Source organism: Hermetia illucens, chromosome 1, assembly GCF_905115235.1.
Source record: "Hermetia illucens chromosome 1, iHerIll2.2.curated.20191125, whole genome shotgun sequence".
Classification (NCBI taxonomy): Eukaryota; Metazoa; Arthropoda; class Insecta; order Diptera; family Stratiomyidae; genus Hermetia; species Hermetia illucens.
In genome coordinates this window covers 172,294,692-172,321,220 of record NC_051849.1, presented here as the reverse complement: position 1 = coordinate 172,321,220, position 26,529 = coordinate 172,294,692, and the positions used below count along the sequence as shown (strand labels likewise).

Sequence of the window (26,529 nt, the reverse complement as noted above, 5' to 3'; positions counted from 1 at the left end):
GATATTAAAAAGGGGGATATTTTGAGGCCCAGAAACTAAATAGTAGCATCCTTCTATTTTAGATTTTTCGGTTGTTTCCAGGAATGGGTCACCGAAATGATGGTGCACCGTGCTTACTTGACAACGAAATGTCAAAACCAAGGCCTGTAATAAACTCCGATCATTGGATTACACTCAAGGCGGATGACCATGTTTTGATATAGTTCTACTTCGTAAAGTGTATTAAAAGGACTAGACGACGGTGACATGTTACAAATAAGTTGAACTAATCTCCAAAAGGTGGTATCGAGAGTGCCAGTTCACATACCATAGTGATATACCTTCAGCTCCACTTCTCTCATTTAGCACCTACCATCCCCCCCTCCCCCCTTAATTAGAAACAATTGAAGTCGTTGTCCTTCATGAAATCAAACACATATACGTTTAAGCTGTTTTCGAGAGTAACGGGTATTTTTGAATCAAATAAATAATGTGGTTTAAAAAAGGAGTATGTACTCTCTCGCATATTTACGGAGAATTGAAATTCACAATGTAAAAAGTAAATGTTATTATATTATACTCAACAAATATTAGGAACAAATATGAAACTCATGACTTGATATCTTATCTAATGACGAGTGAACTCTATTAAAATACAAATTTTTAATTCTACTTAATACTTTGCTTCAAATAATCATCAGCAGTTTCCTTCCAAATTTCATTTGCCCTATTAAAATCAGCCCAAATTTTTTCTAGAATCTCCCAACCAACTTTTTGTGTAATCAACAAATAATCATTTTCAGGATCCAAACTGTGCGTGTAGGCGCCTAATACAAGACTTTGACACAAACGTGCAGCCACACAATACATCAGAATAGCTTGCTCCTTTTCCGGCACGAGTCGTACGGAATTATATCCAGCCAACACCAATCCTCCAACTGAAAGATCCTTTCCCTGGAGAATCATGTAAGTCATTGCAATAGCCAACTCAAATACTAGCGGTGAGTAACTCGTATCACCGAAATCCAAGATTCCAGATATTATGTATTCGTTTCGTCCTTTCGGCTTATTTACGATAATATTTTGTTCATTGAAGTCGCCATGAATAATTCCTTTTTCAAATTTATCTGTTTGTGATAGAACGTGAGTCTCGAAAGCTTCGATAACTTGCTCCACCATTTCAGCACGAGCAGGATCTTTGATTACGTAGACAAATTCTTTCAGTCTTGGAACAGATTCGAGCATCCACAGGGTCTTATGATTGTCGTATGCGTCGTGCTTGAAACCCTGAAAGTAATGAAAGTATTTTAATTAGAAGAGCATCTAATCTCATTCAAAAGTCATTCATATATTTGCTTTATGTTTTTAACAACATTTACCTCACATACGGAAGCATTTCTAAGCCATTTAAACGTAAAAATATTCTTCCTTAAAAACAAGCAGAAAAATTCGCGAATTTTTATGGTACAGTTTCGAAAGCATCTAAGTGCCGTTCCACTGAAGCTTTTATCGATCACTCTTGCTTGCCTCTTGTTATACAATCCAGAAGGATGGGTTGTTTGGTATTTCAAAATGGAATTGGAAAAAAACGGCCAGCCTGCTGGCATGTAGCCCAACGTCTCACAAACCAGAATGCTACGGTGGAGATAGAAAAATTCACGACGGCTTATATCCTCGGTGGCCGATAGGGAGTCATTCCACTTTTTAATTGACTGTCCTCGATTCAACCAAAGAAAATGCAGTAAGTTTTCCAAGAATCATTTATCCAGAAACTCAAATAGCGCTTCATAACCAACTTGAAAGCCTTAATGCAATCGCCTTAATTCAGAAGGCGTGAATTAAGTGAGGGGGGGGGGGATGATCCAAGAAAAATAGTGCAACATTTATCTACGGTCTAAAAAATATCAATCGGAAGCCGTTGTCTTTACCAGATAAGCCTTATGGGCTGTTTCTGTATCCTGGCACAGCATTTAGTTGCTTTCATCACTTCGAGGGAAACCAACCCGTTGATGGGCTACAATCCCAACGCAATGCACACATTTTCGGAAAGCTGTGAAATCAACAAACGAAGTGAGTTAAGGTTCTGAAAAGGACTCCCGTCTTGAATGCGAAAATTGGAAGGGTATTTGCATGCTTCCTGCCGTCGCAAAGATAATAGCTAAAATAATTCTCGAGTGCATCAAGGAATATCTCCAAAGCTGCATCTACAGAGAGGAGGTTGTTTTCGGATTTGGATCCTATTGCACTGACCGCATCAATATTGCGCAGGCCATTTTGGACCAGAGTTCAGATCTCCATTTTACTAGTTCCACATCGATTTCGAGACGAACTTCGACAGCGTCAATAGAGAGCGTATCTGTTCTACGCAGGAAGGGGATTTCAAAGAAACTAATAGCTATTATCAGAACGACAAATGATGGTGGAAAACGTCATGTTCTTTACCAAGGTAAAATCTCAGAGGAGGAAACTTCGCCACGATGCATCCTGTCCCTGATATTATTTCTACTTTTTTCGGTAATTTACTTCATGCTGCTTTCTCCGGAGGACGTTGAGGCCCATTACATCTTTCCTTAAACATCTCGACTACTATGATGGCATCAGTTTACTCTGTCATCGGGTCATGGACCTTGGCCAAATGGCTCTGGGTTTGGAAAGAGAGGCAAGGGTCGGACTGAAGATAAATATAATACAAACAAAGATAAGGTCCTCACTCTACCGGGTATCGAATTCTCCTTTCTGCTTTAATGGTCAAAACATTGAAGTCGTTGATCAATTTGAATATCTAGGAAGTTTCTGCCACCAAACTGGATGTTCTCAACGCATTAGTAGCACTGGTTTCGCCTTCGATGATTCATATAAAATCTGGAAATGCAGTTATCTCAACACCAACATCAAGTTGAGACTATCGCATGCTAATGTTCTATATAGGAGTAGCTCATGAAAAGTGACCACCACTGTTACTCAACAGCCCCAGGCTTTCATCAACACTTGGGAAGTCTTGAGCAAGAGCGCATGTCAGCAAACCATCAGCGACGGCCAAAATTATGACCATAAGGACATCGACTCTTAAAAAATCGGATGGTTCCTAGGTGGAATCTTCTGGCGCGACTCTAGAACAACTAGTTCAGAAACATTCAGTTTTTCTGAGGGTACAGACGCGTACAGGTAGTTATTTATTTATTTATTTACTTAAAGACTATATACCAAATAAATATTGTCTTCAGAGAGAGGAACAAGTAAATGGCTTAACTTGTGCTTAAAGCTAAGGAAGGAGACTGAGCCAAAGGACTCAAACTGTAGGGCGTTGTAGGACTGGCATAGCCTTGGGATCGGACAGTGAAAGTAAATGTCGAGCTCCGCGAAGGGTACTTCAGAAATGTCTGCGCTCCCATAGACGATGCGGGAAATAAAATCTGTGTTGGTAGAGCAGTTCATCAGGCAATTACAGATTTTGAAAAGAGCACACAAGGTTTTTTTTTAAAAGAAGGTCCGGGTGAATTTACGCTGTCTTGCTTCAAGAGCGCGACAATCACGGTTGCGGAAGTCCAAATTTTGCAGGAACGGTATGAAAGGTAGGAGGTTAGTCAAGAGACAATTGAAGGGGGTGAGGGGGAGCAGTTGAGTAGATAGAGTTTAAAGAGGAGAATATTGTGGTCAATGATATCAAAGGATTTAAGGAACTCAGTATAAATAGCGTGTACCTTCTGTCGAAATAAGGCATTTAGGAACGAAGTTGCTAAAAACCAAAAGGTTTGAAACAGTAGATCGGTTATTCACGAATGGTGTTCTTTTACAATCAGCTGACCAAAGTGAGCGATCAGCCAGTCGTAGACGTATCTCTCGAGGATTTTGGAGCAAGAGATAGTACGGTAGTTCACAGCTGATGAATGATTTCCGCTCTTGAGGATTGGGATGATAAGGGTCTCTTTCCAAAAATGAGGAAAGTAGCATTTTTCTAAACTTTTGTTGAAGATAATACACAGCGGGAACGAAATGTGCTGTTTACAGTCTTAACAAAGAAGAGGTTTGGAAGTTTATCGGGACAAGGTCCGATATTGGAGGCGGGATTACCAATGAGGAATTTCACAGCTGTCAGACAATTCCTCGTACAGGTGGGAAGGCCTAGCGCAGGGAACGTAAATACAAGATACAATAAACGAGTCGGAGTTAGGCACAATCATATGGTGAGCCAGAGGAGGAAAAGACGAGTTCGGCGCGTTGTTGATCTTTAATTGCAATTAGGACTTCACCACCAGCGGAAAATATAATACCCTTCTGGGAGCTCAGATTTCAGTATATTGCCATCAAGCCAGGTTTCAGAAATACAAATTACATGACATTGCTGGATCAGCGCGGATAGATTGAAAGCTCTCAGCTTAGTTCTTAAACCTCTTACATTAAGATAAAACAGACGTACGGTGAACACAGAACTAGTTACATTGATTAGCGAGGCGGGCGGGGTGCCCTGAAATTTACTCACGCTACGCTTGTACGGCTTAATAAACACACCTTCAGAAAGAAGGATTGCCGATTGCCAGATTAATAAAGGTGGTGTAGCTTTCTACGCTTGCAAAAAATCGTTCGTGAGAAACTGAGAGTATCCGAACATGGTTCTATGGATGCATGCAATCATAGTTCTTCTGATCCTGACCTATGATTCTATCGTGTGATGTCTAAGCAGAGAGGACAATTGAAGCAAGCTCAACAGGATCTAAAGAGCCGCACGTGTAGTAGTAGCTTTTCTGCATCATTTTTACCAAGTCCGAATTCTCTCTCTACAGCCCTCCTTAAAGTAGTATCGAATGATGATGCAATTTGCCGTTGTTTTCCTTGTTTTTCAATCGGTTTGCACATCCTCAGGTAACACCAAACTTTAACAAACCGTCGCAAATTCAAAAGTACGACTAGAATGTTTGAATTGGTTTGAGCAGGTTTGCAATTGCTTGTAGCCGATCGTTTCGAGTGTCAGTTTTTTTGCCAGAAATCAGGATATTTTTTTTGCCTCCTCAAAACATATTTGCAAGCGTGTAAATGACGGTGTTTGCTCACCGTCAAGCAACATATTTGGAGAAGTTTAGAGTTTGCGATAAGTGCAAAGCGTGTGGAGCCGGCATATTGCTTCTCACTTGGGTCATTGGAAACCGGCTTGTAGGAAGTACAAGTTGCTAAGGAGCTAGGGAAATGGCATGTAAGTACATGTTGACCGGCACTCGCGCCAAATTGAGAAGTATAGCTCCGTTCTCTTGGTTGATAACTGTCAACTTGAGATTTTGATAAGCCCTTAAAAGTGTAAAGAAGGAATCTAGTGTCTATCAAACGCATGTCAAAATCATAAGGAAGGGTTTTTATAGTTCGAACGGAATGGCCACGAATGCTAGAGTCTAGGTAGGAGAAAACGCAAATACTTGGTAAGAAACCGTAAAGCCGTCATCGTCTAATATTTTTAAAGTTTGAGTGATACGTCCTAAACGAGGTCCAAACAAAGAGGAAGTAAGTTGCTGCCCATTTGGTCCGGTCCGACATCAAGTGGATGGGGACTTAGGACCCCGCAATTGTTAACTGAAGGTTTCTATCAATTTAGAATTTACAATAGCAAACTTACCTTTAGAGCGTTATCAAATTTGGCTATATACTCCCCAGCCTGATAAAAAAGATTCTTTGTGTGCGGTATTTCATGGAACATTTGGCCAGGAATGAATTCCAGTAGGCGGACAATATGTTTCTCATTATTGATTATCTCAATAGAATATAATTTGCCATATACATTTATGACGGGTTTCGGACAGAGTATACCTTGGCTTCCTGAAACATAAGAATGACATGTACTAGTAAATTTTACTTTCATAATTTAAAATAAAGTCTAAACTTCTACTTACTCATATGTACCATTAGTTGCGATTGTGCATCAATGAAGTCCTGTTTTTTAGAATCGTGTGTGTTGAGAACTTTCAGAACATATCCATCTGGGCAGTTGTCTGTAATTAGAGGGTTTTTGATGTTCCTAAAACGAAAATAGAATGCGGAAAACATTAACATATGTGATAAAATTACTTTGAAAATTATCAGTCGAAATTTTAAATATAGATAGTGGTAGAATTATCTATATACGAATAAAGCAATGTTTATTATAGTATTTCCTTACACTCCTGGGATATTCAAAAAGTCTAGTTCGAACTGTGAACTGGTTGCGTTTGTTTTAAACGCCATCACAGTTACTGGACCCTAGAAAGCAAGCTTTACAGTGAAATGGACCCATATATCCGAGAATTCACCATATAGGAAAAGTTTGACTTCTGATGGTATCCCGAACTGAAAACTAAAATTCTTGCAGCACTGGATATAATATTTACGTATCTTCAGAAAAAAGATCACAAAGAATCCTCAGAGAACACAAGAGGAGATATTTCTGTCATCCTCGCGGAGGCAGTTTTGGGGATCAAAAGCTTAAACCCACCATTCAAATAAAACTGCATTGGGTTACAAGCTCTATTAAGAAGAACAAGGCTCTGCACAATCAAATCTTGATCGGGATTTTTATAGTTACTTTTGAGATTCAAGACCCCAATGAAAGATGAAGGGAAATATATTCTTCACCAAAAAATAAACCTAGGTAAAGTGAGCAGTGATGAAATTGTGATGCTAAAACAATATCAAGCTGTTCAATAGCATAGTATACTATTTCAATTCAATAGTTCAGAAGTGCAAAACTAGCTACCCGCGTGGGAGATACGGCCTAACCGCACTCATTATTACAGATGCTCTGCCTACAAAAAAAAAAGGCTGTTAAAAAGGAAGATGTCTAAACTAGTAAAGCCAAAGGACTTCCTCGAGACAAGCAAATGGTGACACAAGCCTGACCAGTCCCGGCTTCCTACGTTGCTGATTCCTAGAGTTCAATTTGTCCCTGCTCGTATTTCTAGCGAGTTCAAACAAGTGCTTAAAGGCTTCAGTCCCAACAAGCGAGCATCGACAATTCACTATCATTGAAATCATTATGAATCTTTGGAACTAAATATTGTATCATTCAACTCTTCATATCTGGTCTCACATGAGTCGACTGATTCACTTAAAACGAACTTTTATTGAGTTTCGGAGACAAACCCAAACAGCAGGCTTAATGTCAATTTTACCGGATATAAAATTATCCGAAACGAGACGAAGACTGGCGCTGCCCAATTAGCCAGAAAATACCACAAGTTTAAAGAAGCCGTCATCGACAACCTAATAACTTCTAACTACTAACAATGAAATCCTTCACCCATGCTAACTGGAACAAATTCAAGTCAGATATAGCACCAATCTTGAACCTACCACCTCAACTTCATGGGCGATGAAATAGATGAAGCTATCATCTTGACTGCTCATGCTACCAGCACCGCCGCACACAGAAATATTAAGTTGATAAAAGTCGAGAAAATTCATCACAAAAAGTCACAGAACGAAATCATGAGGCAGCTGAACGTCAGGCAGATTGCAAGTTGGTAGGTGGCAAACCCGGGACAAATATGTTCCAGCACATAAATAAACTGACGGATAAAAATAAGAAAGCAAATTCCCCAACCTCGTTCTCACTAACAACCAGGGACCTTTCTGCAATGACGCAAGAAAACCTTTCAAGCCTAAATTCAGCGCCCCTCCTTGTAACAACCCAAAAGTAATTGACATGATCTCTTCGAAGATAAGTTCATCTAAGTCAGCGTGAAAAGTTAATACTTTGCTATCCGCGAATCCTTTGAGCAATACCTTAGGAATCTATTTCAGGACTAACTTTTTACAATATCTTTATGCCTGACGTTCCGATCCTTAGGACCGACAGATCGGGTCCAAAGTACCGATAGCACAGTTATTTTCCCTTTAAACCTGGACTAATATAAAGCCCTCAATCCGTTTGCTATACCTTCTGGCAGGGCAAAGGCCAAGCTCAGTAAATTGTGGTCGTATTAGGCAGCAATAGAATTGATGCATAGACCAACGCACCAATGGAGATTTCCAATATAGTGAAGAAGGATACTTTGTACGAGTAGTTCGGGAAAAGTTTCCTAAAGTGCGTAGAAATGTGATGGCGACCGTAACGATAATGGTGGAAGATGGAGAGATTGCCATAAGGTCATTTGGGTTTCAACTGACCGACTTCGCATAAGCAATCAAATCAACCATTTTGCGATCAGCAGGAGATTTAACAGTTGTCTTCTGGAAGTGCATAACAAAAGAAGCGCTGAAATGGGCCTCGAAACGATCACGCTTTCTCACAGGGTTGAAAGACTGCGGTCCTCCCCCGCCCCCAAGTTTAACATCGGCCGTACGATCGAGTTATCGTCCAATAGTAGGAGAGCTGTCTTCCTGATGAGAGCGTTGAGTAACTCGCCTGAGAGTATCGATGAGCATTGTCCCACCGTCAAAAACGCTCTTTTCTCGGTTGCTAGGCACGTCGTCGGATGAATGGAAGGGATTGAAGGCTCTACTGACCGCTGCGGGTGATGGCGGCACCACGCGCTAAAACTTCGATACCGATCGAAATCTCGGAAAGTTCAACGTAGTTTGCACCGTGACAAAAAGGAAGGGAACACAATGATGTGTATACCTCATTACGAAAGAACTAGCATGTGGTTATAAACCTTTCGATGGTCCTGTGAAAAACGGTGGAGTGGAATATCGAAAGTGTCGATCAATTTGTACAGAAAGCCCCAATCAAAACTAGCAGACCGAACATCTCTATAGTCTGCAAGAATATAGTTGAGGTTACCACGAAGAAGGAGTTTGGAAAAGGAGTTCGAGCTCATGGAAATTTAAGAGCCAGCGAAACCCCTACTGCGGGACGGAAACCGCTATTATCAGTCTACCAGTGGAGACAGGGCTCAAACTGTTGGCAGCATGGAGAGTAAAATTAGGCTGGGTTATATGTCGCCTTAGAGAGCAGGTGTCGCTGAAGCGGTGCTTTAGATGCCTTGACTTCGATCATATCGCGAAGGCGTGTTCCAGCGGCGATGAGAGATCGAAGCTATGCTGGAGATGCGGAGCGGAAGGCCACATCAGCAAAGACTGTAGAACAGACCCAAATCGCCTACTGTGCAAAGGGAAGGAGGTGGTAGTCCATCGGCACATTGCAGGCAACAGCAGGAGTCCGGAATACAGGGGAGCCCTTAACACAACTCGTAAATGAGGTTGATACAAATCATCCTCAACCACTGCGGGGCGGTGCAGGATCAACTCTCGCAAACCATCCGTGGGAAAAATATCTATGTGGTCATAATTAGTGAACCATGTCGATATCGTTACGGACTTGCGGAGAACAAGCCTTCCAGGAAATAATGGAACACCGGGAGGAAGGCTTCATCAGAGCAAAATTGAAAAGAGTTCACGTATACAGCGGCTATGCTCCACCCAGTGCTACACTTGACGAGTATATGCAAATGCTGAGCGCTTTGGTTCTGGATGCAGGAGACAATAATAGCAGGTGATTTCAATGTATAGACTCTTGAATGAGGCAGCCGGACAACGAATGTGAGAGAACGTGTTCTATTCGAGGCATTCCGCGGACTTAGACGTGGTACTCGCGAATATTGGGACCGCATACCCTCTCAGAGAAAGAGGTTAACCTTTCTGGTTAAAGTGGCGCTCACAAGTGTCTCCAGATAGCGAGCCTGACATTCGTGAGCGCCACTTTAGTCAGAAGAATTGCTTGAAAAGTTAGTGAGGACTACACTCACAGGCAACCCACATGGCAATCAAGGCAAGGCTCAAAAAGAGCTCCTATAGCTTTCCGGTTCGGTTGCTGAGTTAGACGGCGAATGCTTCCGAGGAGGACACGTTCTCTGTGGCGACTGCTCCCCGGTAGACAGCCCAACTACTGTTAAAACAGAAACAGCAAGTTTGAGAGCTGCCTTAAGGAGGCGATTCCCAAAGCAAAAAAACTGCCTCAAACAGTTGTAGGAAAATGCCGACATAAACCCTTGGGGCAAGGCCTACGGAGTGGTAATTAAAAGGCTGCGAAGATTACCCCAGGTAACCTGTTCACGCCTCCTGAAATAGCTTGCTACCACTATGTTTCCTCATTACCAAAACAGCGAAAGTCAAACGGTGGCCCAGGTCAACGAGTGCCTGATACCTACAGTTATCGAGAAGGAGCTACGTGAAATATATGCTAGGATCAGTGATAATAAGGACCCAGGTTTGGATGGCATCCTCAGCCGAGTTTGAAGCTGGCAGTGATGACCAGGCCCAACTCCAACACCTTCCAGGAGAGCCTAGAAGAAATAATATTCCCTGCCCAGTGAAAGAAGTAAGAGTTGGTGCTGCTTCCCAAACTCGGTAAGGCACCTGAAGATCCAACATAATATCGTCCAATCCCACTGGATATAATGAGAAAGACGATAGAGAGAGTCATATTATGACAGACTGCTACCTATCATCGAAAGTGTTAATGGCCTGACACAGCGCCAGTACGGACTTCGACGCACCCACTTTATGATGGATGCAATAAGCATGGTGGTGAGCCTGGCAAAAGATACACTGAATGCTGGTAGTTGCTGCACCGTCGTGGCGCTGGATGTCAAAACGCATTCAATTCAACCAACTGGGGCCGAAGCGCATTGGTTAACACCGGGGTTTCTGGATATTTGGCGTGTTTGGTGGAGAATTAGCACTCAGAGAGAATTCTCTAGATGAGGGTCCCAAAAAGTGCATCGTCACAGCGGGGTTACCACAGGTCTCGGTACTGGATTTCATGCTATGGAATATCATGTATAATGGAGTACTTGTGCATCCCGTCTCAGACGAAGCTACGATTGTAGGCTTTGCCTGGCTGTAATTGTTACAGCAAAACACCCAGAGTATGTAGAGGTTTACGTGACGGGGACAATGAGATCGGGAAAGACCTGGCTGAAAAAGGCTGAATTGACCCTGATGGATGATAAAAGGGAAACAGTCTTAATAACGACCCATAGGAACTCTAAGCCATCTGTCAAGTACCTGGGGGTGATAATTGACGCCAAATTGAGCTTTAGAGAGCACCTATAGTATTCATGTCAAAATTCAGCTGTCGCCGCCATGACACTTGCGAAAATATTGGTGACCCGAAACACTGCAAAAAATTACTTTTAGCCGTAGTGGTGCGATCCATCCTACTCTACGCGTCACCTATGAGGGCGGAGGCGTTCGTAAACTCTTAAAGGCGGAAGCAGTCGAATTCGGATTAGCGGCTGCTGGCCATGAGGGTTTGTAGTGCCTTTAGAACCACATCAGATGAGGCGGCATTGGTGGTGGCGTGCATGATTCCAGTGGACATACTAGTGAATGAAATGATGTGATTACAGAGCGGAAGTTGTAGTGGTTGGGTCACACATTAAGGAGGGGGTGACAATTGCGTTCTGGCTACACCACACAGTGGAACTCACTTCCCCAAAGTGGCTAGCGAATGGGTCGTTCTGAGAATACTCGGGGCAGAGCAGTAGAGGAGAAGTGCGCACATCTCAGAAAGGCCTAAGGGATCTGAAGGGCATTTCAGCAAACTGCGATTGACGCGCTATACCCCATCTGCTATCCTTATCCCATTTTCCAGGTAGCAACTGAGAAGCAAACACTGTACATTCAGTATTGAAACGAGAAGTTTATATTGAAATTTTATCCCCTTCACATTTGCCTTAATATCTGTACGTTATTTTGGAACTCTCAATAGTAGGATATATGAAAGAACACCCTAATTCATACACCCGGCACTGAAGAAGGGAACAAGTTGTTCCCGATATATCGAAATATGTTGAGTAAAAAAATTACTTCTAGCCACGGAGGCGGTGATGAGTTTTCATTTCTAAAAGCCCTCATTCAATTAGACTTCCATATGAAGATTTTCCAGTATAAAACAAGGTGTACTATATACATATGAACCTTGTTTTATACTGGAAAATCTTCATCGGCAGATCAAAGCACTACTCAGATTCTCTGGAATTCTTCTCGAGCACCCCCTGTGACAAATATACTTGCATTTGATAGAGGATGAATACAACTTTATTAAATAAACTCAAGGCCGTACACTCGTACTCATAAATGCCCTTTAATAAAATCTTCAGAACATTTTGCAGTTTCCCAATTAGTGTCAACACAAATCAAGTTGGGATCCAAGATTAAATCAATTTTAATATGATATTTTTCTTCAATGTATGTTATTACTATGTAGCACGATGATGCCAAGATAGATGAATAAGATACGTTTGCGAGTACAAATTTGATGATAATAGTATAATTTAATTTGAATTATTTCTCTGAAGTGTCAGTATCGCGTTGAATTCAACTGTGTACATATTTTATTAGCGTATGTGTTATATTATTGTTTTTTTTTTTCTGGAATTGAGCTTATGTAATTTATCTGTGCCAAGTAAGAACATGTGGACAATGTGATTTGAAATGCTAAAAATATCTCTAAGTATACTTTTTGGAATTTAGAAGTTTTATCTGATACCTAGCTGATTTCTACTTTATTTACATCAGTTTAATATATCATCTGATATTATTATTGGATTGTAACATATTTCACACTCCCCAAAGGTTCCGTTGCCATTGTGGTGAATCCCAGCTCAAATCTACAGAAAACTAAAAATATCAACATCATCAACAACACCTTTCCCATTGATGATTTCCAGTTATAGAATATATTTTTCGGTCACAATGGTTGCGTGACCCCTCAATTTATCATGATTATGACGACAAACAAATATTCATCAATCAAAAATAACTATCGATTCTAGAAGCTCTAAGTCCTATGATTACAAAACACAATCAGTCTTGCTTGGTACAATTTTATCACCACAAAATAACGTCTTATTGACTTAAAATAAAATTTAATTCACAGATAGAAACAGAGAAGTTTTTTGCAGGGAGTGATTGTCTTCTAAAAAAATATAGATCGACTATATACCATATATAGTGCAATTATCAGCGAGAAGTTTCTATTATCACTTAATATTCTAGTAAAATCAATCAACCAACAACATCAAACCGCACTGGTCAAACACAAGCACGAACAAGAATAAGGATAGGGGAATACAACTTTGAGACCGTTGACAATTTCTCCTATCTAGGGTCGAAAATCACAACCGATAACAACTACGATGATGAAATCCGCGCACGGTTGTTGTCAGCCAACAGAGCCTACTTCAGCTTACAAAGACTGTTCCGCTCGAAACGTCTCACCATAGGGTCAAAGCTCTTACTGTACAAGACTATGATCTTGCCAGTCCTCATGTATTCCTCGGAAACTTGGGTTCTTAGCAAGAAAAATTGCGAACTCTTGGCCGCGTTCGAGAGAAGAATCCTCCGAAGAATTTTTGGCCCCCTACATGAGGATGGACGATTCCGTAGCCTATACAATGACGAAATCTATGAGCGATACCATGACCGTCCGGTTGTGGATAAAATCCGGCTCAATAGGTTACGGTGGGCGGGTCACTTAATCCGTATGGATGAAGATGATCCCACCCGGAAAGTCTATAAGGGCAATATCTATGGTAGGAAAAGAAGACGAGGCAGACCCTGCCTAAGATGGAGCGATGGCGTGGGCCAGGACGCCAGACAGCTTTTAGGGATATCGAATTGGTGGACCTCGGCGCAAAACCGGGATGTCTGGAGTTCCTTATTAAGGCAGGCCTAGACCGGATACCGGTTGTTGCGCCGTTGATGATGATGATGATTCTAGTAAAATAAATATACCTGCTGGGGAAGGCTCAAAAGTTTGCGTCAAGTGGACCTTCTAATCTAGTCTTAGATTCAAATTAACTCTCCTTAAAACGACGTGACGCTCTTTAAAACATAGAGCAGTCTGAAGTAATATTTTATATGTTAATAAAAATTGTCTACAATATTCCCATACGAAGCTTCTTCTTCGTAGTGCTAAAGCCCATTTTAGAACCTTGGCTTCCTTCAACATTTGGCTCCAACTATTTCAGCCCAGTAACTGTGTCCTCCAGTTTCACACATAATAGCTTTTCATGATCAACGTCTCAGTTTTCCGATTGGCGCCCCTACGTCAATTTTATCCTTAAATGCCTTTTGGGTATTCTCCCAGTGGCCAGTGATGTCTTTATAGTCATATTATCAGCGAAACTTGTGGTTCAGCAGAGCTTTCATGTAGTTAGTTGTATCGGATTCGTGTATCTCTCGCGTGAAGTACTCGAAATATTCTCCGTAGGTTTTTCTTTCGAAAAGCCTTCAGCATTTTTATTTCTATCCAAGTTAAGGTCCACCCTTCGATGTCATAACATAGTATGGGTCTGATCATCCTTTTGCATACTAGCAGTTTCGTTTTCCTGTGTATGCATTTTGGCTTTAGAATGGGGTGTACATTCTCGTCTTATTGTGTCAATTTTGCTTGCGGCCTTTAATAGCTTACTTCTAAATATGTGAAATTGCCAACAAACCCTCTACAGTAATATCCTGTCTAGGTGGCGTCCTTTTAATAACAATAATAAATGTTTTTCCCCCGGAGAAAATTCGAAATGGAAATATCGTTCTGGTAGCCCTGAGCTAAATTTCAACTTAAGTGCTCACTCCCTAAATTTTGGATATTTCGTTCTGGGACAACACAAACACACTAAACCCTTGAGTGCTGGAGCTACATTTCCCCCTTTAAAAAACTCTCCTCAAAGGTATGAATCTAGGTAACCTACAACCCAACCTCCTAGGAAGACGAAATCTGTTCAACGAATATAAAAACAAAAAATAAAAAAAAAACCGTCGAAAGAAACATGAAATGACGGCCGGAAGACCAACAGTTCTTTTGGCAAAGCAGGGAAGCTGCCATTTGAACTAAGGTGCAAAGCAAAACTAGTTGCAGAAGAAAGGCCGACCAAACACGCTGATAATCACTAAGAAAAGTGATTGTACAAAGGCTGTGATATCTGTCATGAAATCATATCGCATAATTCGAGTCAAATCGAATGTGCTTCTACCGATTTGGTCACGGGAATTCACTGCTCTATCTGAGGTCCCCAGAAATAGCGGAGAACAGTAAATATTCTTTTATTTCAATATCCAATATCTACTGTCCCAGGTGAAAAAATAGTAACTACAGATGAAAGGTACTTAATACCCGAAAATGTCCTGCGGCATTTGTATATTAAAATCAAAAGATATATACGCCAAACTCAAAAATACAATATTAACTATTCATTCGAAAGCTTAGATAGGAAGAAATTAAGGGGAAACAAGTGAGGAAACCGGAGGCTGGACAGTTCAGGCATCAAAAGTTTTGGATGTTCTTATGTGAGCAACCTCCAGCACACGACAGTTTCACTTACATGTTTCCTTTGTAAAATATAGGGCATATCCACAGCCTCCTTTTCGTATAGTTGAGATAAACATAAAGATGAACATAAATACCTATGATGACCGGGATTCGAAACCGGAGCAACGAGATCGAGGTGGTTTCTGGAAACGTGTTAAGATTTGCGTGACCCCTCCACCTCCCTGCACCCTTTGCGCTACATGTCTCTTTGTTGTGCCACCTGCCACAGGCTATACTGAGATAATATATTCCACTGAATGGTACAGCCAGAATTGGAGTTGGCCTTCTGTGTTAATATATGGCCTGTCCTTTAATAAACCAGCAGGTGACCTCTTTCAAACATGGCTGAGTTTATTGTTACCACAATATTTGCTCCGGGATCAACTCTTTGAATATAAACTTACGTAAGGGTATTCTTGCGTGGCCTTTTTGTTTACATATATATCCACGGAGATCGTTTAGCGATTTACATACTCGACTTAGATAGAGATTTGAAGCTCTCATATACACGAATTAGGGCGCAAAAATGACAATCATTAGATTAAAGTCAAAGAGTGTACCGCCAAAAGATTGTAATACCCTGCAGCAACCGGGGTTTGTAGAAGATTTGCCTCACTTTAAAGGTTTTATATAAAGTAATCAAATCAATTCGTTGCCTGTCTATCACACGCACTTTTCTCAGAAACGAATATATCTTCTGCCAAGAAATTTGATAGGAAAATTGAAACTATAAACGTCAACAAATGCATCGTACTACATTGAATTTAAGGGAGGGTCCCCATACACCTTAGTGTAATTTATCCAAAGTTCCCGTAGACAATGTAGTGTGCCAAATAATCTTTGTAAATGTAGATAGGCCCCTTAACACTTTGAACCTTTTTAGGCAAAATTAAAAAAACGCTAAGTTCTAGCCTTTCTTGTCCGAATACTAGAAATTGAGTAGAGGTGATTAAGGATGACTATGCACATCAGCACGCCAAGTATTCTCGTTATCCAACCAAATACGGAAAGGCCGATAGTGAAAAACGAATTTGTAAATGCCTGACAACCATGGTCAACGACAAAAAACCATTCAACACACAAAATTTCGGATGGGGAGAACTTCCAACTGCCGACGTTGGAAGACTTGATATACAAGACAAAGTTAACGAAAAAACAACCTTTCAGCAACTAAAGAAATTAATGACTCCAGAGAATCCTAAAAGGCTCCAATTGCGAAGTCTAGCCCCTCAATCGTAAGAACAAAGAGTCAAGTCCTTAAAAAACTATTCTACAAAGAAAAGGACAGGAAAGTCTACCGAGCAAGGGTAGAAAATGTGGAGACGGAGTACTGCTTTCGCAAGAAATAAAATGTAAAACCAATAAAGTAACGTGCACGAGCACAGGAGAAAACAAAGTTTAATAATCCCACAAAAATGTTTTGAGTTGGGATTCTTCAATGCAATTACATTGTGTCGTTTAAAGCCCTCGGGATGCCATCTAAGGTGAAGATGGAGGCTGAAATCAGGCAAGGATTATAATGCACGTAACCAAGCTATGATGTAAACTGTAATTGTGTTCGCTCGATCTAACGTTCGGACTATACAAGGAAATGCAAAAAACTATCATCCTTGCAATTTGTGCTATAGCCCGAAGAGCCTTGTCCGGTAAGAGTCTTTACTTAGTGACATCTGCCCTAGCTTAGCATTCTCCGTGCAGTTAAGAATCGCCGATTTTTTGGTACACATACATATATATATATCTGTCATATACCCAGACAATCTTGTTTATCGGTGTTCCAGGTCTAAACAGGCAAGCACAATTGAAATACCAACTTCTACGGCACCCTGACTAATGGATGTATGTAACGAAAGTTGATTTCTTATCATTTATTATAAATGTATAAATGATAAGAAATCATGTTTCCATGTTTCACCTGACAATGGAACAATGCACAACAATTCATATTTGAAATGTCTAAAGAAATCGCTTGAAAGCACTATTTATTTATTTTCATTTTGAATTCCAATTCTTCTCAAGATAATCGACTAGATAAGAAAAATAAATATTTTTATTTCCAATAAAATTGAATGGCTAACGCCACTTCGCTTTGATTTTAATCTAGAAACAGTGAGCTTCTAAATTCAGAAGTATGTGGAATAAAAAAAGAAAAGTCAGTGTTAGCCGTTAGAGTAGAATGCAATATTTTCCGAGAATACAATGATATTCCTCGCAAAGGGCTTTTCTATGAGTTTAACGTTAAACAAGTCGGGAAACCGGAAGCTGGACGCTTCAGGTACGAAAGGTTTTGTGTATTTCTTAGTACGCAGCACGTAATATATGCATATATTATGTGGGAATATCCACTTTCGGATGATATTGACATTTATAGTCTTGAATTTGCGAAGAAGCGACAACTTTGACGTATTATAACTTTGTTAGTAATAGTGCGATTTCTACCAAACTTGGTAAGATCATGCTCTATATTATACCCTATATTGTTGCGAAATTTCGTGGTCCTAGCATGAATTTAAGGGGGGTTCTGCAGCGAATTACTAAAAATTATAGTAATATACTATTATTAACTTTATTTATGCAGATATCAGTGTGGAAGGTATTTCGGAGCCCAGGCACTATATAGTGGCAGCCTCTCAATTTTTTTCAGATTTTTCGGTTGGGTAGTTTCTGAGAATGGCCCCCGTAAAGGAATGGTCACTTTCAACCACCCGCACTCCCCACCTTTCCAACAAATGTAAAAACTAAGACCAGCTTCGAAAAGTACTGGCCGAGACCTTTAATTTGATACCCCACATGACTATATTTGATGAAAAAAAAATTTACACCCTCCTTTTGCATGTATGGGGACCCCCCTTAAATTCGTTGTAAAAGGATGTAATTCACTGTATGCGTGAGGGTTCACAGTTCCCAGCTTTCCACCAAATTTGGTGTCAATCGCTGCAACCGTCTCCGAGAAAAATGCGTGTGACGGACAGACAGACAGACAGACAGACGGACAGACAGACAGACATACAGTAAACCGATTTTAATAAGGTTTTGTGTTTACACAAAACCTTAAAAATGTGGTCCTCCTGTCCACTTATGAAAAACGAATTATTATTTCTCCTGAAAGAAAATCCCGGCCCGGGATGAAAATTAAGCGGGAAACTTGGGCCCGAGGTGGAAATTTGGTGGACCCCGGTATTTTTCCTTTTTCATTGAAATTTCTACTCCCGCCACCCGAGAAAACTCCGGGTCCGAGGTAATCCCCCATCCTCTTTTCACCCTCTCTCGGCAGTCCTGGTAATATAGACCATTTGTCCTCACGTGCTTTTTCTGGGAGTTTCTGTCTTCTTTATTTTTATCAAGCTTGACATATTCAATTATTTCACCATTCGCATGGCCTGCGTTTATATCAATTATATACATATGTAATGTATATGTTTCAGGCTCATGTTTTACTGAGTTTAACATTTTCTAATTTACTCTAATCAGTTGACAGTTGATTGACTACCGGTAAAAAATCAATTCCGAGAAAAGCAATTTTCTACGGATAATTTCCTATGCTTTTAATTGAAATATTATCTGAATATTCTGATGTGCATATACATACATATACATATATAGCACATATATATATAATTATATTATCAATGTGAAGTTACGGTTTATGAAAAGTTTTTATGGTTTTGCGATCAGGCACACCCCACCAACACCTTTTCGTTAGGCCATATTTATTTTGAAGGATCAGTAGCTATCATATGAAAGAAGTTACTTCTATCACTGCAAACAATAGAACAACTTTATGGCATATGTCTTCCTAGTGCGCTTCAGTCTCTGAAGATTCCTCTCCCAATGAACTGATGAAGGATGTTCGCGTTATATAAAGTTTACATAGGTTGGTAAATATTCCCTACTATGTGCTCACCACCTCTAAACTTCTATAATTCCCTCTGCCCATTGATTTCCCTGTAAGTTAGGCGAAAGGAGTCTAAAAGGAATATCAAAACTATATTGCTATGGAAACGTGAATAACGCCTAGGGCAAGGGCTGAACTCACGGCTACGACAATTAGCTTTCATAAATGATTTATTATTGGTGTGTGGAATATGCACATGGTCCTCGGCAACAGTATCGAGGATCCCCAGAATTCTCGCTTTCTCTAACTTGAGTCAGAATTCCGGTGATATAACTTGAACATTGTGGGCCTAAGAGAAGTGAGAGGGTGGATCTTTCGAGAACATGCCTCCCCCTTCTGCGGCCTGTTCTTGTGTACTCTGGTAATATTGACGGTAGTAGACGCGAATCAGACAGTCATTGCCAGCAATCACAAAGTGTGCTCTGACAAGATCTAAACTGCAAAATTCCGGTCCAGGTTAAGGAGTATTACAATTCTACAGTGCTATATACCAACAGAGAGTTGCAGTATGGTAGACAGGGATGCTTTCTATGAGCAATTACGAGCAGTTCTTGAGGGGCTCTTTCTGAATGATAAATTCCGATAACATCTTATGCAGGCATGTAATCATGCAATGCAGAAGGAAAATTAAGGCAACTTACAGTTCTATCCAGGCCAGCCCCAACACGTCAGACGCTGCCTCACTTCCTTGCTGGGAGCAGCGTGACCGAAGCAGTTTGCAGATCTAAGCGTTTATTTTTATACATTCGCAAAACACAACCTGAGTCTGAATGAAAAACATTGCGGCATTTGCGAACTGCTCCAGTCATGCAGCTCCCAGGGCAGAGGTGAGGCAGGGTCTGATCAGTTTCTTCTGCCAAGTGGATACTGACTTAGGATCCCTCGATCCCTAAACAAAAACAAGTCAGGAAACCGGAAGCTGAACGCTTTAGGTATGGAAACTTTTGTTGATTTTTATATACATAAGACTATTTGGCCACACGATAGGTCAACTTATATATAGCACATAGTGAATATACGCTGAATACACCCCATATTCAATTCAGCATGGTGGTGACATTTTATCTCATAGGGGAAAATTTTCACTTAATTTTGCTAATATTATAATATCAGGATTTCCACCAATCATTCCAGTGTGATACTTCCTATTAAATTCTATCCTACTGCAAAATTTTAACCATCATCATCAACGGCGCAACAACCGGTATCCAGTCTAGCCATGCCTTAGTAAGGAACTCCAGACACCCACCGCAACCTGTTGAGTAGGATTTTATCCACAACCAAACGATCGTGATATCGCTCATAAATTTCGTCGGTATGTAGGCTACAGGAATCGTCCATCCTAATGTAGGAGGCCAAAAATTCGAAATACTCATTTAAAGCTTAGTCACGATACAAATCCCTCTGCCATCAGCGAGATTTGAACCGCTATGACAGCTTAGTGCTCTAACTACTGAGCCATCCGGACACTTAGAAAAAACTGCAGGGTTAAGTAAAAAGTGATTGCGTTTTTATTGTACATTCTTTAAAGTCACTTCTTTCCATAAAAAAATAAAAATCAACCAATCATATATTTTCCGATTTCGGTGAGCTTTACGGACGAGAGATGCTGCCTAATTACCTATAATACTTTTCTGAATTAATTGTTCGGTTATTGGCAGGAGCTCAAAAACACCACACTCTTCCAATCCAAACACACTGAGATTTTGTATTTGAAGTCATTTCAATCAATCAAGCTTAAAGAATTTTTTGGCTAATCTTTAAATTTCTGTAATGCCTCGCGTCGTACAATCTGGCTTTGCGACAGTCAACCTCGGTAGGCCCTCCTGGTCAAGGGGCAACTTTATTATCAAAATTCCTAGCATGCCTAGCTGGTTTTACATTAGCTTTAGTCACGTTTTTCCCTTTACGGAAGTAACAGATTAAAATATGGTGAAAATGCACATTTTAGTCTTCCATTTTCGACTTGTTTTGAAATCTTTAAAACTCAGCCAAATCGCTCAACTTTTTCAAAAGCACGAAATTCTAACCGTCATCTGTCAAACGTCATGGGCCAAACATATTCATGAAGGACCCCAAGCGTGTCACGCTGTACCAACACCATCTGTTGCAAAGTAAGCAATCACTTTTGACTCCAAGAATAGTGCAAAGAGCGACCCATGATGACGCAAAATGTACAGGACACGAAGCCCGCCAAGGTTACATCTTGTCAGCGATATTTTTTCCCCTCGTTATCAGTGAATTTCTTCACGCAGCATTATCTGGAGGAGTTCGATGATAACGTCTACTTCCTCTTTCATCGAGACCTTGGTCAAATACTCCTCAAGCAGAATCGAACTGAAGATAAATATCAACAAAACCAAGGTTCTCACTTTCATCCCACTTCTCTTATTTGTCTTATTTGTATTAATGGGCAGAGCATTAAAGACATTGATCAATTTATGTGTCTAGAAACTACAAACGGTGACAGTGAACTTCATATCACTATCTAAACACCAATATTAAGTTGAGATGCTTCGGTTTTAATGTTTGGTCTGTGTTGCTATATGGTAAAAGCACATTAAAAGCACCGCCAATGTTATTCGAAAGCTCCAAGCCTCCGCCAACACTTGCCTCCGTAGTGTCGGGGTACTTTAGCATAACACAAGTTCGAACAAAACCTATGTCCTATTAATGAGCAGGCGGAAGTGGCAGTGAATAGGTTACACACTAAGAAAGGGAGACAACCACATTACTGCTATGCAATGGAATCTACTACCCCAGGATAGGTTGCATGATGTAGAATAGTAGAAAGCTTCTCGGAAAATCCTGGAGGGAGTTAAAGCACATTTCATCAAACCCACAATAATGGCTCATAGATGTGGTCGACGTGCTATGCCCCATACTCAATTGTCAAAAAGGAAGAGCAAAGTAACATGTGAAAATATATCTGTTTCAGTACTTTATACCTTTCAACCATAACCATAAATGAATTTCTTTTGGTCTGATCACAATCTGAGAAATGCTAGTAACGTCGAATGAAAAAAAATGATCAGTCTCAATCAAACGTGGCCTTTCACAACTGACGTTCTCTACGTTCAAGGCATCAACCAAAGGCGCAGCGTTGGTTAAAGCACGGCAAATAATAACCTAAAAACCGTTCAACTCTACCCGTACTAAGCTTATAACTGAGAGAAGTGAAAAATCTGATTTAAATTCCTACTAAAGGGCATAAGCGGTAGTACCAATCTCTGAACTATTCCCTCGGAGCAAAAAATTAAATATATTAACAACCGGTATCCGGTCTAGGCCTGTTTTAATAAAGAACTCCAGACATGACGGTTTTGCGCCGAGGTCCGCGAATTCGATATCCCTAAAAGCAGTCTGGCGTCCTGACCTACGCCACCGCTCCATCTCAGGCAGGGTCTGCCTCCCCTTCTTTTTCTATCATAGATGTTGCCCTTATAGACTTTTCGAGCTGGATCATCTTCATTCATATGGATTCAGTCACCCGCTTACCGCAACCTATTCAGCTGGATTTGATCCACAACCTGACGGTCATGGTATCGCTCATAGATTTCGTCAGTATGTAGGCTAAGGAATCATCCATCCTCATGTAAGCGCTCCCGAAACTATAGGTGAATAACGTCTTAATGGCTTATCTTCGACAAAATACAGTAATTTCGATGATTTCTAGATCTTTACCAATACCAATGTATCTAGAAAGAAATTGTTAGGAGACACGTCTAAAGAACACGAAATACAGAGTATTACGTACTAGTACTTTATAATTACATAATCAGAAAGCGGAACCTGTGCTTTGCGATGGATGGGAAGCAAACTCTAACTAGGGGTTCTGAAAGGCCCTTCCCCTGCTTGGAAGGAAAGAAGATCTTGAGAAGAGTCTTTGGAGAAACATGTGGAGGAGAAGAATGTCTCAGTTAAGACGCATAAAGAGTTTATCATGCCCAAAAGTGTTCACGTTAATGAAAATGTTAAAAAACGAAATGGAGCGTAGCTGTGTACGCAAGAAAAGGACGGTTATCAAATTAAGACGATTGGAAGTAGTTTGTCCGTACAAAACCGGCTTCACTACTACGAAAATGAAAAAACCTCTTTCGATGCTACATGGAAATCATTTAAAAAGCAAACAAATCGACACAAACGTTAGATGATGAGCAGCCACAGAAATCCATTTTTATCAAATATTTATTCAAAAAATATCAACCCCACATCTATCCCTCATCCACGGAAGATGTGACGCTCATCACGTCATACACGAAGTATGTATTATACATAATTATTGAACAACAAGCAATTATCGAGTTTTATACAACTTCAACTGTCCAGAACCAAGTAATATTTGTACCGGTTCTCTTTCTTAAAATGTTAAGATTATTTATGGTGCGATTGTATCGATGCCAAGATATGAAAAAACTCACGTGACTAATGAACAACTAATGAGTTTTAAGTCGATAATTTTTTCATACCAGCTATAAATTTTTTTTATATTTGCTTCTACATTTGGAGATTACAAATCTAGTTAAGGTTTTCGAGAAAATTCATCAACATAGAAACAACCAAGAATTTGACTACTTGTTTCATAATCCTAATTCAACAATGAAAAATAAAATCCAAATTAAAATCAACACTTACGTATCTTCGGTAATCAAGAAATTTCGATCATCGTAGGACACAAGCTCCTTAATGGTGAAGACAGTAATTCCATATAAACGTTGCGCTAACTTCTCAACCTCTAAGGTAGTCACTTCAGGACGAATCTTGGCCCCGGGCTTCAATACCTGGCCGGAAGCATCAAGACTCGGCAACGGTTGCTTCTCAGGTTGCGGTTCAGATGCAGGTTCCTCCTTTTTCTCTACAGGAACCTCTTTTGATTGGGGCTCCGAATTATTCGGTTTAACTTCAGACATTTCCATATTTTGATTACAACACAATTATTCTAACTTCACTATACTTTAAACTTGTTATTGTTAAGAACTTCGCTGATTCTCCGTCTCAACCTCCAATAGATCACTCAAAATCTAAAGCACAGAACTCACTGGATTTTTATTTAGAGACTGTACTCAACAGAAGCTTCCAATCTACGTACAATGCTTCAACCTGTTAACTCGTAGACAACTGATTAGATACTGTACGACAACTTGTACAATCAACACTCTACCGAATTGATGCGTGATAACTCATATTTTCATATTTTTCTTGGGGTAATTTATAAGGTAAATAGATGGCGAAAATTTAGCGGGAAGGGACCGATCGCTGGCGAAGTACTATGAAATATATAGAGTGAATTGAAGCGGTTCTGATCTTATGCTTGAAATAAATAAGTAACTGGAAGGTCATTAACTCCCCCAGACCAAGAGGGGTAAAACACAATATACTCGTAGTCTGCTATTAATTGATTGATTGAATCTCCTATTTCAAGATTGTTTCTAATTCTCTTTTAAAACGTAAGTCTCATGTTCGTAGAAAGTTTAGTGCAGGCTGCATTACCATGCAATCAATTACACCTTCCAAATCACCAAGGGAAAACTACTAGCTCAATATGTCAGTTATAAAGTTCTCCTTAAGGAGTAGGGTTCAAAATGATTTCCAAAACACTATTCGATACACCCCATTAAACTAGCGTTTAATTGACTAGGTCTATTGCTTATATGTATAAGAGAAACACGATGAAAACGTGTGTTGGACATTCATCTCAAAGCAACTATCTTCTACCTCGATTGCCTCCTTAAAGAGGTCCACTACCTCCTTAAAACTAGTTCCCGACATTCGTTATCCTTAACAATCCTCCTGGAGCGGCATTATTGGCAATACCGCTAATTCGATAAGAAAAGCATATTCGGTCTACTATAATGCAAACTATACAACATAGATTTAAGCGCGAGCTGAAAAATATAATGTATAATCAAAATCAAGACTTTTTCCCAAGAGTTGAAATAACAATTTCTCGATAGCAGTTGAGACCGCAAAAACATCCCGGGTAAAATATATTCAACATCTTGACTTGAGGTAGACCATCAGACGTTCTGAATAACCGGCGTTATGGGCAAATTTTAAAGAATGTCACCACTGAGTACCAAATCTACAGCAAGCAATTTCCCCAGTCTCGCCGTAGGCTCACTGATAAATGGTATCCCCATGCCAGGTTAGTCTCCATATATGCAAAAGGGGTGCAATTTTTTTTCACCAAATATAGTCACGTGGAGTATCAAATGAAAGGTCTCGATTAGTACTTTTCGATGCCGGTCTTAGTTTTGGTATCTGTTGGAAAGGTGGGGAGTGCAGGGGGTCGAATGAGAGCATTTCTTTCGCGGACCCATTCTCACAAACTACTAAACCGAAAAATCTGAGGTTCTGTGAATTATCCAAGCTAGAGCAATGCATATACTTAATAATGCGACAGGTGATCTCCCTATGTTTTCGCTCAAACCATACCCCAATATTGAGAATGTAGACTCGTCCCATCTGCATTGCAAGAAATCATTCGACTCGATCATTCTTGTGTTCGGTGGTTCTAAAAGCACTGCAAACCCTCAAATCCATCAGTCTGTTAATTGAGTCAGCTGTTTCCATCTTTGAGAGTTTGCAAGCGCGCGTGCCCACCCAGATAAAGCAGAATGGATCGCGTCACTCCGGCTCGAAATAGCCTCCGACAGTATTTCCGCCATATTCTGAAACATTTTAGCAAGTGCAGCGTTGGCACCGACTGCCTTTTAAACATGCATCCTGTAGGTGTTCCCTAAAGCTCAATTTGCCGGTTTTGAGACGATCATATATCGACCGACTTCCACTTTCACAATGTTTTTCTTTCAACGGTTCGTCAGTAAAATCACTTTCGTTTTTTCATTCGCCAAGGTTAACCCAGCTCTTTCAATTTTACCGTTCTCATTGTTTCCGTTGCGTAGGCTACCACATCCTCTGGGTGGTTTGCTGTAATAATTGTAGCCAGGTCATTCGCAAAGCCGATAATCGTAGCAAGGGACCAAGTACCGAACCCTTTGGTAACCCCGCTGTGGCGATGTACTCTTTAGCTCCTCGTCAGTCCCATACCAGAGAGTCCTCTCTGAGAGGTAATTTTCACATAAACTGGCTAAATATTCGGAAGTACCAAGCCAACGCGCTATAATTTGGTTGCAAGGACAGCCGGTAGAAATTAACGCGCGTTTTGCCAAATTCACCACCGTGGTGGGGCGATGGGTCGTTATCATGCTGGATCTATATTATAAAGTCGAGATTCTCCTTGGTATTAGTGTTTATGCTTTAATTGGGATGAATTCCGAGAAATCTGGTAGAAAAGACTTTATTTTGATCAAAATTATGTATTTTCTCTTTCACTTTGGTAAATTTTGAAAATTACCGCCTCTGAAATAGTTTCTTTTCC

The 26,529-nt window shown here is 40.4% G+C and overlaps 1 protein-coding gene across 1 annotated transcript; it reads right to left on the bottom strand.

The window, feature by feature from the left end:
- Window positions 1-532: 532 nt before the first annotated feature.
- LOC119661386 (hydroxylysine kinase) lies at window positions 533-24,327 on the bottom strand. Its single transcript, XM_038070708.1, has 4 exons — window positions 23,784-24,327; window positions 5,856-5,980; window positions 5,582-5,781; window positions 533-1,266 (listed from the first exon to the last, which is right to left on the bottom strand). The coding sequence occupies exons 1-4, from the start codon at window positions 24,062-24,064 to the stop codon at window positions 649-651; spliced, it is 1,224 nt and encodes a 407-aa protein (XP_037926636.1). The 5' UTR covers window positions 24,065-24,327; the 3' UTR covers window positions 533-648.
- Window positions 24,328-26,529: the final 2,202 nt, after the last annotated feature.